General features: G+C 34.9%; 2 protein-coding genes across 2 annotated transcripts; one reads left to right on the top strand and one right to left on the bottom strand.

Annotated features, from left to right (window-relative positions):
• LOC109361234 (glycine-rich RNA-binding protein 4, mitochondrial-like) lies at positions 4,439-6,469 on the bottom strand. The gene is made up of 4 exons (XM_019606624.1): positions 6,302-6,469; positions 6,150-6,218; positions 4,821-4,927; positions 4,439-4,749 (listed from the first exon to the last, which is right to left on the bottom strand). The coding sequence occupies exons 1-4, from the start codon at positions 6,438-6,440 to the stop codon at positions 4,642-4,644; spliced, it is 423 nt and encodes a 140-aa protein (XP_019462169.1). The 5' UTR covers positions 6,441-6,469; the 3' UTR covers positions 4,439-4,641.
• On the top strand, positions 10,148-12,322 carry LOC109359910. The gene is made up of 5 exons (XM_019604605.1): positions 10,148-10,348; positions 10,499-10,746; positions 10,845-11,150; positions 11,411-11,591; positions 12,137-12,322. The coding sequence occupies exons 1-5, from the start codon at positions 10,148-10,150 to the stop codon at positions 12,320-12,322; spliced, it is 1,122 nt and encodes a 373-aa protein (XP_019460150.1).

A 14,501-nucleotide genomic window follows, 5' to 3' on the forward strand; every position in this document is an offset into this window, starting at 1 on the left:
ACTCATAAACCTTAACATCCTTTTTAACAAAAGTTTCCATTCTTCCAACTTGTTCCAAGCCATGGTTTAAGGCTAACAACAAATAGAAATACATACATTCTCATTTTTCCAAAACACTTCCTAAAGGTTCCTTTGATTTCATCATCACCCCCTTTGGCTAAAATAACCAAATACATGTAATAAAACATTATAACAACTCCATGAACACAAGTTGTTCATGGTTCCAACAAAATATTTTCATAAGTTCAAGAACATCACCATTTTTGGTTTTGAGGAGAAAATGAGTTAGAAAACGTTTTAAAAAATTTCAACGATTGAATATGTTCTTGACATACTCATGAACAACATACTTAAATCTCATCAACATCCATTGGTTGAATGTTGAGAGATCAAGGATTGAAGATGGAAGAAGCATATGAGAAAATGAGAGAAAAATGAAGAGAGGATTTTTACCTTCTCTTGAAATTTTTTGCAAATGAGAGAGTATGAGAGTGAAGTATGGAGTGTTTAATGAGAGATTTCCCTCTCGACAATGATGAAAAAATCTCCTAGGTGGCTAATGAAGAGCTCATGAGATATTGGTGAAAGTGATGTGAGATTTGCTTTATGGAAGTCAAATCTCGCATCCCAATGCGAAATGCTCATCTCGCGGACACGTGCGATAAACATGCCCGATTATTATCGGCCACTACTCGATCGGTATTTTAAATTGCCCGATCTTAATATTCGATTAGAATTTCGGATTTCGGCATTCCGAATGAAAAATATTTAGAAAATAGGTATGAGTGTAATCAGGGTCTATATTGACTCGAAATGAAATTACGAAGCCAACGGTGCAACCGGAATTCAATTCCGAGTTACGGAACTCAAAAACCACTTTTTGAGCCGTACCGGGTGAGATTCGGCCCTGATAGTGGTCCGAAACCGACTGTCTCCAAAAATCATAAACATTTACCACCAAATTGGAAATAAAATTTCAAGACTAAAACTCAACTAGAGTTTCGTCTAATTCTTTCTCGAAAATCCCCAGAAATTCATTTTCGAAAATATAATTAATAACAATATTAATAAAATCTTATAATTCAAAATCGTAAAATTCGCGTTGTTACAACTTATACCCTTTGTGATGTGAGGAATACCCTAAAAAGGTACACTCGGCTGACTCATATTGTAATTTATGTCTAGTGTAAGGTCTTAAACACGGAAAACACGAACAACCAAAAACTTTAAAAAAGGTATGGTCAGGAGAGGTTTTGTACAGACACGTGTAAGGCACACTACTCTTAATGGATTGGCTGGGTAGTCTATTAATGAGATAGACATCATTGTCAAAAGCATATTCCCAATATGTCAAAGAAAGAGAAGCTTGGGACAACAACACTAACCCAATCTCTACAATATGCTGATGTTTCCTTTCAATTACACCATTTTGATGATGAGTATGGGGACAAATAATTCTGTGATGAATACCGAGAGAGCTTAAAAGGGAAGCAAAAGGACGAAACTCCCCACCCCAATCGGTTTGGACAGATTTCAATACTCCCTTCCATTGAACCCCAATCATAGTGTGAAACTGTTTAAAAAGATTAAGAGCTTCAGATTTTTGCTTAAGAAGAAACACACAGGTATATCTAGTACAAGAATCAACAATAGACATATAATACTTATACCCAGAAACAGTCATAACCGGAGCTGGTCCCCAAAGATCAACAAACACCAACTCAAAGAGAGTGGAATAAACTGTGTGTGATGGTTGTGAAGGTAAACGATGTGACTTACCTAGAGCACTAGCATTACAAAAATCAGTGGTATTTTTATTCATGAGATGAAGTTTACAGTTTTTCATGATATGTTGTAAAAATTCTTTATGTGGGTGTCCTAAACGAGAATGCCATAACAAGTACAAGTTTGCATTTCTAGAGTGAGTATGAATAGTAGAAACAGAAAAATTACAACTCGAGGTTACATTTGGACTAGTGGAAACTGAAACTGAAGTAGACAAGGAGGCTGGAAACCGAAGATTGGTGAAAACCTACAACCCTTCAGGACCGAGAGTTCCTTCTAGAAGTAAGGTTCCATCAACCTGAGATTTCACACAACAATAGTGAGAATGAAACTCAAAATAAACAACATTGTCCTTGGCAAATTGACTAATACTAACACGGTTTTTGGTTATGGAAGGATCCAAAAGTAAAATTTTAAGAGTGAGGACTCGAGACATATTATAAGGGGAGTTAAACTCAGAGTTACCAATACCTGTAATAGGAGCACCGAAACCATTACCCATAAAAATATTGTCTGATCCAGGAAGGCTAGTAGAGTGCATCAAATTCGAAGAGTCTAAGGTAATGTGATGAGTGGCTCCAGAATCAGGATTCTATAGTTGAGAATTGTAGGCTTGCGGTTCCATAGGGAGATGCTGAGGACTAGGCTGCCCTTATGCTGGATGGAATGAATCAACATAGGAATGTGCATGAGACATAGAAGCCAATCCCAATACAGAGGGTTGATGAAATCCAAGATGAGTCATAGGAGGGGCATTGTTGTTATAAGGCCTTGTATGATGATGTTGAAACTGAGAGGGAGCATAGGGGTACATGACTGGAGCGGAAAACGCTGGAGCAAACTGAGCAAAAACCAGCAGAGCAAACTGAGCAGACATCGGCGGAGCATACTGTGTAGAAACCGGTGGAGCAAACTGTGCAAAGGAAGGAGGCAGATGTGACTGCATTACTAAATCGAACCTGCACCAGCATTGCAGAGACTCATGACCAGGTCCTCGACCACGTCCAAAATGGTTACCCCTGCCACGACCAAAATAATTGCCATGACCTCGACCAGAATTTGGAGCTGTAGACTGATACATCGCTGCTGTCCCTGCATGTTCGTGCACAATTTCTGAAGGAAAAACTGAATTGTTATTATAGAAAGGATGCCGAGACTGAGGATGTCCAATAGTAGAAAGCTGGTTCTTGGGAGATGACCGAGCAACATTCACCGAAAAAACTTCTTGTGTTGGTGGATGAATTCGCTCAAGATAAGTCTCATGAGCCATTAACAGAGATTCAAGTTGAACAAACGTACATACCTCTACTCTATTTTTGATTGAGGTAACAAACGACTCATATTCAGAGAGAAGACCTTCAAGAATTAAACGAACTTGTCCCCGACCAGAAATTACCTCACCAACAGCAGTAAGGGAGTGAATCATTGCTTTAACACGAGAAACAAACTCAATAACAGTCTGAGTTCCTTTCTTGATAGTGCGAAGTTCTGAGAGAAGAAGCTGACTACGAGCATAGATCAAGGAATCAAAAAACGTGTGTATCTCATCCCAAATTTGCCACGGGTGTCGGAGCCCTAATACACAGGACTGAACCGACTCAGACAGTGACTGAAGCAGCCACAAAATCAGATACTGGTCTTGCTCCTCCCACTGAAGAAAAGCTGGATTCATTCATCCAAACTCTCGGTCTTCTTCAGAAAGAAATCAGAGAGGAACTTGAGGATTAACAACATACCTTTCAAGCCGATGTGAAGCATGAACTGCTTCAACTTACCGCTTCCAGATAAAATAATTCTTCTCGAATAGTTTGGCTGAAATGACTTGAGAAAACGTCATTGTTGAAGGAGGAACAACCGTGGAAGGGTGAGGAGAGAGAGACGATGGTGTCATTTCCACCAGAAAATCCATGGAGATTTCAGATCTATAAGCTATGATACCATGTTTGCTTTATAGAATTTAGAGGAGAAGAGGTAGAAGTGAGAATCGTGAGAACCATGGAGAAAAAGAGGTTACGGTTTGAGAGAGAGAGAAAAAGGAAAAGAGAAAAGGTGGAGAGAGAGAGAAAATAATATACTTTGTTTTATTAACTTTTATGATTGATGAATACAAAAGGAGCATGAGCTCTTTACTTTAAATCAGAAAACTAACTAGAGATGTATCTGGTCATAAAGATGAGTCAGATACATTAAAGGAATAAATGAAGGCTAAATATATTGTAAGTGAAATAATTACAAAATCAATTAGTTAAAACTGAACTACACTAATAAATATACTAATGGCAAATAGTTTATTTTTTAATTAATATTTATGCATCAACAGTTCTTAGTTTAGTTCTTAGTTTACCATATACAAATTTATTGATAATGCATAAATATTAAAATGCAACATCTCTAGTATTGCTTGATGGCATGATGACAATTCAAATTATAGTATCACACATTCACTGCGACTGTCCAACCTCATACAACATGGAACCTCTAAAGTAAAAAAACTAGCATAGAAGAACTTAAAATTGTAAAAAAACTCATTAATTTAAGACAAATGAAGCTTATACATACAAGAATATATTGTTATCATTATGTTTACAAGTTACCATTTAGACTGGGGCAAATAGATATCTTGAAACTCAAGGTTGACACCCCAAACAAAACATGAAAGCATCATATGCATAATCTGTTGTATACAAATTCTATCCAGATTTTGTCAAAAAAAATCTACAGAACAACCTTCTTCAGCACCAGGTAAATTTAATTTTTACTGATGGATGTCATGAAAACCAACAAATTTTGCAGCCATCAGCTAATAACTAATGTGATTCACTGTCATTCAGATGAATTTCACAAGGCAAATTAGATTTAGTGCCTTTTTAAATGTCCAATATCTGAAAGTCGGGGAACTACAACGGGCGAGCCACGAGCCTTCTCGAGAGCAAAATTTATCCTCAATGGCCTGCCTAACAGAGCCTGTAAGCATAAACATCACACGGTCAGAAGGAACTTATAGGTAAGAATGATTGGTATTTTTGAAATCTAACCTTTCCATCCATTGCATCCTTTGCACATTTGGCATTATCTTCATTTGAAAAGATGACAAATCCAAAGCCTCTGGACCTACCACTGTCTTTATCATATACTATTCTCACTACAAGGAAATGACCACAGTAATTTAGAATGAAACAATCAAAAAAATCAAAGATGATTATATTGTACATTTGAATGAATACGAGTCAATGAAATAACGAGGGATGCCCAAGTTGTATAACGACTATATTTCATCATTGCCCATCCGACATGGACCTCATTACACCCCCTTACGCCTATGTCATCATGTTATTTGGAGGTGAAGTTTATACAGATTTTCTGATGGTGATCCATAGTTGTTGCTACATTAGCTCTGATACAATGTTACAAATGGTGTGCGGAGGCCTAATTCTCCCCAAAAGCTAACTCAAAAAGTGAGAATAGGGACTGTAATATTTGGCCATTGCCCATCCGATATAAGATGTCAATACATACATTCAGAATCATAATCCAAAGTTTTGTGCAATGAAACATATTCTAATGAACCAGAGTACAAGACATTTTCTCCAGAAAACAACAATACAATTTATGGGTCTTTGTTGATGTAAAAGAGTTGCGATAGAGAGCTATATAATTATGTGTTATGTAAACCTAATGGTAGAATAACAATAGTCACAACCAGAAATCATTGTTCTCCAACACTGGTAACTGCTCTCCCGATGACATAAGCAGAAATTGGCTGAACCTCGTTAACAAATTTTGTGTTATTATCTCTTCTCTCTATTCTTTTTTAATATTTGATTGCTTGTTTGTTCCCAACACAAAGAAACGAGCTACAGTTAGTATATCTCAATCTACACATTAAAGACTCACCAGATTTGGATGCTGAAATATTGGATGTTAAGTACCCTATATTTTCACCCTTCCCCATCACACTAGATGCACTTGAAAATTTGGTAATACAGATAAATAACAATATAAGACCCAACCCAATTGACAGTTAGCAAAACATTCGTTACAACAATTAGCCCTTTTCTGGATTCATGCCTGTTCTTGTACTTTGTGTTTGACCCGACCGCGACTGGAGAGCCTCAAACTAACGAGGAGTTCCACTGTTACTAGGACATGTGAAGAGTCACAAGACATCACGTCTTGAATAAAAACCTTAAAGCAATGGTTCCATGAGTCTTTTCCACTTATAAATTCTTTCACTCATATCTTGAGATTTCACACTTGAATAATCAGAACAGTTGTAAATTTTTTAACAACAGTTAAGTGGGACATAAAGTCGAACACGTACAATGCAGATACTTATAAACAAATAAAAACACTAATATTACTACCTTCAGTGACGTCTCCAAATGAAGAGAAAGCATCTACGAGAGATTTCTCATCCACTGACCATGACAACCCTGAAAAACACAACCACTGTGAAAATTGAGAATAAAATAAGAAGCAGAAAGGAAGATACAGAAAGAGAGAGAGAGAGAGAGACCTCCAACAAAGAGCTTATTGGTGGAAGGAGGAGAAGAATTAGAACAGAGGAAACGATATTGAAGAAGAGGAACATGTAACTTTGTTGAAATGGTTTTAGCAACAAATGCCATTGACTTTTTGTTCATATCTCCCAACATTTGGAGTTAACAACCAACAATGTTGTTCCTGTTTTATGACTCGTTTGTAGAATCAAGAATCTTAAGTCAGATAAATAAGATTAATAAGAGATTATATCAAAAATACTCACTTACTCCCATTTTATCTGTAGTTCAATACTTCAATAGTAGGTTTTACTAAAATATTGTCAATAATGTTTCTTAGCATTACCAATATTATTTCCACGTTGAAATGAATTAGCTTGAGTAATTAATGTATGTCAATCTAGGACAAATGATGAATATACCTATTGTCGTGGAGGAAAAATAGGACTTTTATGTAGAGTTTCAGTGGGTAAAACAGTATTTTTAAGGAATTGATCATTAACATTTTCAAAGCTCGTGTAAAAAATTAGCTAATGCTTCTCAAAGATCTAAACACAGAAAAGTCCTATTTTTCCTTTTAGTTTTCATTATGTATTAACGGCTCTTACGAGATTGAAGATGCACATAAGAATGAAAATAAGGCTGATATGAGAGATGAAAACAACAATTACTTTATTAGGATTTTGGTTTATATAAATATTTTTAGCTAATCAATAATTATTTTCTGCTTGTGTTGTCCGTAACAACTCAGAATTAAATAGTTAAAGTTAGTTATCTTATAATTCCTTAAGACCGATTCTTGAAATCATGTTTCTAATTTCAAACGGGGTTTCAACAATAATAATTAAAATTTCAAAACTTAATTCCATTGTGATTCATTTTCAATAGTCATTGAGTTTATAAGGTTGCTAGAATGTAAACTTTCGAATTCAAATTCAGGCAAGTGAATTATGTCCCATCTCCTCGCATAACCGATTGCAGGTGAAGGAGAAAAATATGAGCATACCACACCTATTAAATTCTCGGGACTAACATGATTCTTGGTTACCCAACTAATATGGTGAAGACAATACATTTATTCACTACACCGTGGTTAAGGTTCTCAAGAAAAAAATTGTGCAATCTGCCAATTAGTTACAAATCTCAGTTGATCTTTATAAAGGTTAAATCATTCTAACTATGATTTGTCTTCTAAACGTTATGCATGGCTCAAATAGAGGAACAATCTGCTCCTTAGGTTTTTGCATATGAATAGATGAGAGAAAATCATAATATGATAAAAAGAATGTTATGTAGCTTAAATTTGGTGGTGGTGATAGCGACAATGATGGTTACGAAACGATAATAATATTGATAGTTGTAGTAAGGTTGACAAAGTCATGATGATGATGGTGATTATGATGGTTGTGATTGTGTTATAATATCAATAATGGTAACTAAAGTGATGATTATGGTATTGATAGTGATATGGTTGTGACAAGGTGAAGGAGTGATGAAAACGATAGTGAATTTATTATATAAGGACTGCAATGGGAATACTTGAACAAAACTCCTATTAAACCAAATCTCAACGTTATGCCCATGTTAATTTATTCGTTAGTTCAATATGAAAGATGGGCTTGATATATAAGTTTACACAATGTGATGTTTATATCTAAGAATATAAAAAAAAAACACCATACATTATATTAGTTTATACTACTATCAAGCCTAATATAACATATCATAAGAGAGTATTGATTATTTTCGGACACAAAAATATTGAAAACATAAAAGAAAAAAAAGGTATAACACTTATACCATTTTATATAATTTTATACTAAAAACAAAAGAAAAAAAAGAACTATCCTCTTTACTATTGAAGAAAATCCTAGTTAATTATAAGTAAAGATGATAAAACGAGTCGTTTGACTTGTTTTGTCTGTACTTGCAATATACCCATAAACTTAAGTGGGTATGGGCATGCCCACAAATGCTTAACGGACAAAATCACATATTCGCTCATTTTAAAATGGGTATATGGGCGGTCCACAAACATTTTTTTTTTCTATAAGGCATTATAATGTAAACACAAGTAGCAACTGCCAAACCATATCCAGCAAATGCAAAAATAAACTACAAACCACTTAACAATATCAGATATGTATATGAATGCTACACTAAAACAATATTGTCCTAATTACTAACAATAGCAATTGTAAACCACTCAACAATAACATATTAGAAACCTCTAATTCAATAATCTGCCACATAAAACAATGGTGTCCTAAGTAAAGGAAAACTATATGCTGCCCACATAAAATAATGTTCTCCCAATTCAATAATTTGTTCACTTAAAATAATGCTAGTGGCACGTGATCATGTGAAGAAGAATGGAATGAAATGCGAAGGAAGAATGGAAGAAGGAGTGAAGGAGAAAGAAAAAGAGTATTTGAAGGAAGAGTGGGAGAAGAAAGTGTGTGAGTGTCTGATGAGGAGTGCTAGAAGGAAGCCTTCAACACTGAGTTATTTTATGTTTGTGCGCTACCCGTTTAACTCGCTAGAAATGCCCTTAATTTTAGTGGGCAAGTGGGCCGAGCAATATAAATTAATAGACAAAAAATTGATATCTTACCTACATTTTTTGTGGGCAATGCGAGCTGGCTTGTAAACAATGCCTATATTGCCATATCTAATCATAAAATCCCTTAAATTATAAATTAGTCACCACTATGTCATGGTTATGGCTTAAAAAAAAGAATTAATTTCCTATCAAAGGTTAGAACTTTTTCAATTAATAAGTGGAAATAGTAGTACTGTTAAGTGAAACCCAAAAACCCATCTTACCATAATTGAATTCAATCTCATGCTTATAAAATATTTGTCTTGTTTTATTTTGTTGGATTTAATATGTATGCATAAGCTTGAAATGACAAATTAAGTATTTTTTACATTGTTATTATATCATTAGTTGTTTGTATTATATCATTAATACTTAAACATGTTGAATAAATTGTAATTCAATATGCTAGAGTTTAATCGATTAACAAGTATGGTTGGTTAATCAATCAATTGAACAGTTATGTTAGTTGTTAGATATGCTATTCTTAGCAAGGATATAGTTAGTGTTATGCTATAAACATAAGTTTTCAATCTTTGTAAAGATAAGACCTTTTGATCTTAATAATAGTCAGAGGCATATTCATACAAACTCTCTCTCACTTTAATCTTCTTCTCTATTCTTCTATCTCACCTTCTTCCATTCATTTCGTTGGTTGTTTAAATAGTGGTATTAAGAGCTTTGTGCAAGATCCTGGATGAATCAAAAGATTTGAAGGAAGGGACCTGAAACAGAAGCAAGAAGGGGGTAGATTCTGTGTGAATTTTAGAGAAAGAGAAGACAAATCTGTGAAGAAGAAGTGGTGACAGAAGCAAAATCTTACAATGACAAATAACAATGGATTTGCCAAGACCTTGCCCATACTTGATGGCAAGAACTATGATAGGTGGAGGAACCAAATGAAAGCAATATTTGGGTTTCAAGAAGTGTTTGAGATTGTTCAGCATGGATACCAAGAAATTGGGGAGAATGCCACTGAAGCTCAAAGATCCACCTATAAAGAAGCAAAAAAAGAGGGACTGCAATGCATTATTTCTGATCGACCAGTGTGTAGATGGAGCAAACTTTGAGAAGATTGCAAATGTAGAAACAGCCAAGCAAGCTTGGGAGAGCTTGGAGAAGAGTTATGAGGGTGCTGAAAAAAATAAAGAAAGTGAGGTTGCATACCTTAGAAGGCAATATAAACTACTCCAAATGGATGAAGGTGAGACAGTTGTAGAATACATGACCAAGATTCTATCTCTCACAAATTAGATGAAGTCCGATGGAGAGGAGACCAAAGACCAATAAGTGGTGGAAAAGGTACTTAGAACTCTCATCTAAGTATAACCATGTAGTAGTTGCTATAGAAAAATCCAAGAATCTTGAGGAATACAAGGTTGAGGATTTGCAAGGTTCTATTGAAGCTCATGAGTTGAGACTGAAAGAAAGGAACTTAGACAATAATAGTGATCAAGCACTCCATGTAAGATTCAACAGAAAAGTTTCTGATCAATGGAGAAAGAGAAATAAGGAAATGAGATAGAACACCAAATGGAGACCCAATGCGAAAGGATCATCATTTAGAAAGTATGATAACAATATCATGAAGACTAGTGAGTAACATGATCAAAAGGATTCCTACAAGCCTTTAGAAAATAGAAGGAAGTTAGATAAGAAAAGAGTGCAATGTTACAACTGCAGAAACTATGGCCATTTTGCATCAGATTGCAAGTCCAACAGATGGCAAAAAGGGAAGGAAGAGGAAGCCATGTTATCACAAGGTGAATGCTCATATGATTCTGGGGAAGATCATTGTTTGCTTATGGCTACAACTAAGAATGTTGAAGAGCAAGCTAAAGATGTTGAAGATATTGATTTATTGTACTTAGATACTGGATGCTCAAACCGTCTGGAAGGAAGGAGTGACTCACAAATCTTGATGAATCTATGAAAATTAAGGTGAAATTTGCTAATCTCAGTTCAGTTGAAGCTGAAAGTATTGGCAAAGTGATGATTCAAAAAAGAGATGGGAGAAGATCCTACATATCCAATGTACTCTTTGTACCTAAAATGAAAAACAATTTGCTAAGTCTTAGGCAATTATTGGAGAAAAGATACATAATGGAGATGAAGAATGGAGTTCTGAATGTGTTTGATAAGCATAAGCAAATGATCTTGAAGGCACCACTATCCTCAAACAAAACATTCAGAATTCAGATTCATATTGGTGAGAACAAGGGCCTTAAAGGAACACCAGATCAAAATTCTTGGTTGTGGCATCAAAGGTATGAGCATCTAAACTTCAGGAGTTTAGAACAATTAAGTAAGAATGAATTTATGACTGGTCTACCATAAATCAAAGTGTCTGAGTCAATTTGTGGTGAATGCATAGCAGGCAAACAAGCAAGAAACTCATATGTATCTCTTGTTCCTTCAAGAACACAGAAAACGCTTGAGCTTGTCTAGAGTGATGTATATGGTCATTTGAGGTAGATTCACTTGGAGGAAACAAATAATTCCTAACCTTTATTGATGATCATACTAGAAAAGTATGGATCTATCTAATAAGGAGGAAGAATGAAGTCTTTGAAAAGTTTCAGAGGTTCAAGGCACAAGCAGAAAGAATGTGTGATCTGAAACTAAAACAGATTAGATTAGATAATGGAGGAGAATACATGTCTAAAGATTTTAGAGAATATTGCATCAAAGAAGGTATCAATCATGAGGTAATAACTCCAAACATACCTCAACATAATGGTAATGTTGAGAGGGAAAACAAAACCATCATCAACATGGCCACAAGTATGCTCAAAACCAAGAAATTACCAAAGCATTTCTGGGGAGAAGTAGTGTCAACAACGGCATACATCATCAACAAATGTTCCTAAAAAAGACTTGGCTATAAGACACTTGAAGAAGCCTAGTCAGGTCTTAGACCAAGTGTAGTCACCTTACGGTCTTTGGCTTCATTTGCTATAGCCATATCCCTGAAGTAAGAAGGAGAAAGCTGGATGATAAGGGTGAGTAGCTAATATTTCTTGGCTATCACACAGCTGGTGCTTACAGAACCTATGATCTAGAAAACAAGAATTTCATCATATACAGAAATCTCAAATTTGATGAGAACCAACAGTGGAATTGGAATCAAAATAAAGTCACTTCAATTGGTGTGGAAACTAGGCTGCAAATTGAGGAGGATGAAGAAACAATTAATGAGTGTGTTGAAAGTAAAGTCCAACAAATACAACATCACAACAACACACAATCTTAGAGGGCTAGACAACCATCATCTAGAATCGAGGACTATGAAGTCTTCCCTGATTCTTCCAACACTACTGAAGTTGACCTTATGCATATGACACTTCTTGCTGAAATGGAACCAGTGTGCTTAGAAGAAGCACATGAGCAAGCAAAATGGATTGAAGCTATGAAGGAGGAGTTAAGGTCCATTAAGTGAAATAAGTCATGGACAATAACAACCTTACCACCTGAAAAAAAGGTCATAACAGTAAGATTGGTGTTCAAAACTAAGTTGAAACCAAATGGTGAAGTCTCTAAGTACATATCTAGATTAATAACAAATGGATATCTGTAAGTAGGGCCTTGACGACGATGAGGTCTTTGCTCTAGTTGCAATGGCAAGCTAAAAAAACTGGGAGATCCATCAAATGGATGTAAAATTAGCCTTCCTAAATGGACCCTTAGACCACGAGATGTTTGTGATACAACCACCATGATTTGAGGCTGAAGGAATAGAAGAGTTGGTGTTCAAATTGCATAAGGCACTATATGGACTCAAGCAAGCTCCAAGAGCATGGAACAAAATGATAGACTAATTCCTATTGAAGCTTGGATTTACAAAATGCACCACTAAACATAGTGTATATGTAAAAGGGACAAACACAACGAACTTGCTAATCCTATGTCTCTATATAGATGATCTCTTGATAATAGGATGGGACATCAACAATATCTCTAAGTTCAAGCATGAAACGCGGTCAGAGTTTAAAATGATAGTCCTTGGTGAATTATCCTACTTTCTTGGCATTGAATTCACAAGAAGTAAGCAATGCATCTTTATGCATCAAAGTAAATACATTAGTGATGTACTACAGAGATTTAAGATGAAGGATAGTAACTTAGTGGTAAATTCTGTTGAAACTAGTGCAATGATTTATCAAGAAAAAGATAATCAACTTGTGGATAAAACATTGTACAAACATATGGTAGGATCATTGAGATATGCCTACAACTCTAGACTAGCCATTGCATATGGAGTTGGTCTGGTAAGTAGGTTCATGGAATCACCTCAACAAGTTCACCTAACTATAGTAAAAAGGATACTAAGATACCTAAAAGGAACAATTGACTATGGAATCTTGTTCCCCTCGAGATCATGAAGAAACAATTGCAAGATGGTTGGGTACTCTGATGCAGATTGGTGTGGTGACAAATCAGATATGAGAAGTACTACATGGTACATATTTCAACTAGGCAATGCACCTATGAGTTGGTGTTCCAAGAAGCAGGATGTAGTTGCATTGTCTTCATGTGAAGCTAAATATATTGCAGTCAGCATGAGTGCATGCCATGCTGTGTGGTTGGATGCTTTAATGGAGGAATTGAGGATTAACACAGAAGAAGGCATGCAACTAATGGTAGATAGCAAGTGTGCTATCAATCTAGAAATGAACCATATTTTCCATGGAAGAAGTAAACACATTGAGACTATGTTCCATTACATAATAGACCAAGTAAGCAAAGACAAAATGAGATTGGAATTCTACAAATCATAGGATCAATTGGTAGATATCCTTACCAAACCATTGAAGAAAGGAAGGTTTGAAGAACTTAGAAACAAAATTGAAATGATTAGTCTAGCTAGTTTGAATTATAGGAGGAGGTTAAATAAATTGTAATTCTATCTGCCGGACTCGTTAATCGATTAATCACATGTATAATCGATTAACGAGTATGGTTGGTTAATCGATTAATTAGACAGTTATGTTAGTTGTTAGATATGCTATTCTTAGCAAGGAAGTAGTTAAGGTTATGCTATAAATATAAGTTTTCAATATTTATAAAGATAAGACCTTTTGATCTTAATAATAGTCAGAGGCATATTCATACAAACTCTCTCTCACTTTAATCTTCTTCACTATTCTTCTACCTCACCTTATTCCATTCATTCTGTTGGTTGTTTCAATAAAACCAAAGTAATATAAAGACATAGTGAATGATATATTTATAATATTTTTATATTAACAATATATAAATATTAGACTTTAATATGCTTAGTCCCCTTTATTTATGTTTTGTATTTTTGTTTTATGTACACAAAATCATTCTCTTCTGATAAATTAATCACTTGTTTGGCAAATCTAGTGATGGCCAAATGTTCTCTAAGCGACCAATATTTAAACTTGGAATTAGGTTCCTCTATGATAATAAACTCTTTATTATTAAGAAAAATAAAATTCCTTAAATTATTTAATATAAAATTTACAAAAATCTATACCTTTGATAAATTATTTTTGCTAGGTATATCTATATATTGACCTATCCAGAAATGGAGAGGAAACTCCTAAACTCCTATCCTCTATTACTTGAACAGTTGAACTACTTGTAGACTTATC

Source organism: Lupinus angustifolius, chromosome LG11 (assembly GCF_001865875.1).
Source record: "Lupinus angustifolius cultivar Tanjil chromosome LG11, LupAngTanjil_v1.0, whole genome shotgun sequence".
NCBI lineage: Eukaryota > Viridiplantae > Streptophyta > Magnoliopsida > Fabales > Fabaceae > Lupinus > Lupinus angustifolius.

Bases quoted from the DNA above. Each gene is read 5' to 3' on its own strand.
- LOC109361234 (XM_019606624.1), bottom strand. From the start codon at position 6,440: ATGTTGGGAGATATGAACAAAAAGTCAATGGCATTTGTTGCTAAAACC. The intron at 6,219-6,301 runs GTCTCTCTCTCT...TGTGTTTTTCAG, and splicing joins CAATAAGCTCTTTGTTGGAG to GGTTGTCATGGTCAGTGGAT. The intron at 4,750-4,820 runs GTTAGATTTCAA...TTATGCTTACAG, and splicing joins AGGATGCAATGGATGGAAAG to GCTCTGTTAGGCAGGCCATT.
- LOC109359910 (XM_019604605.1), top strand. From the start codon at position 10,148: ATGGAGAGGAGACCAAAGACCAATAAGTGGTGGAAAAGGTACTTAGAA. The intron at 10,747-10,844 runs GTACTTAGATAC...TGCTAATCTCAG, and splicing joins GTTGAAGATATTGATTTATT to TTCAGTTGAAGCTGAAAGTA. The intron at 11,592-12,136 runs GTAATAACTCCA...ACACAATCTTAG, and splicing joins AAGAAGGTATCAATCATGAG to AGGGCTAGACAACCATCATC.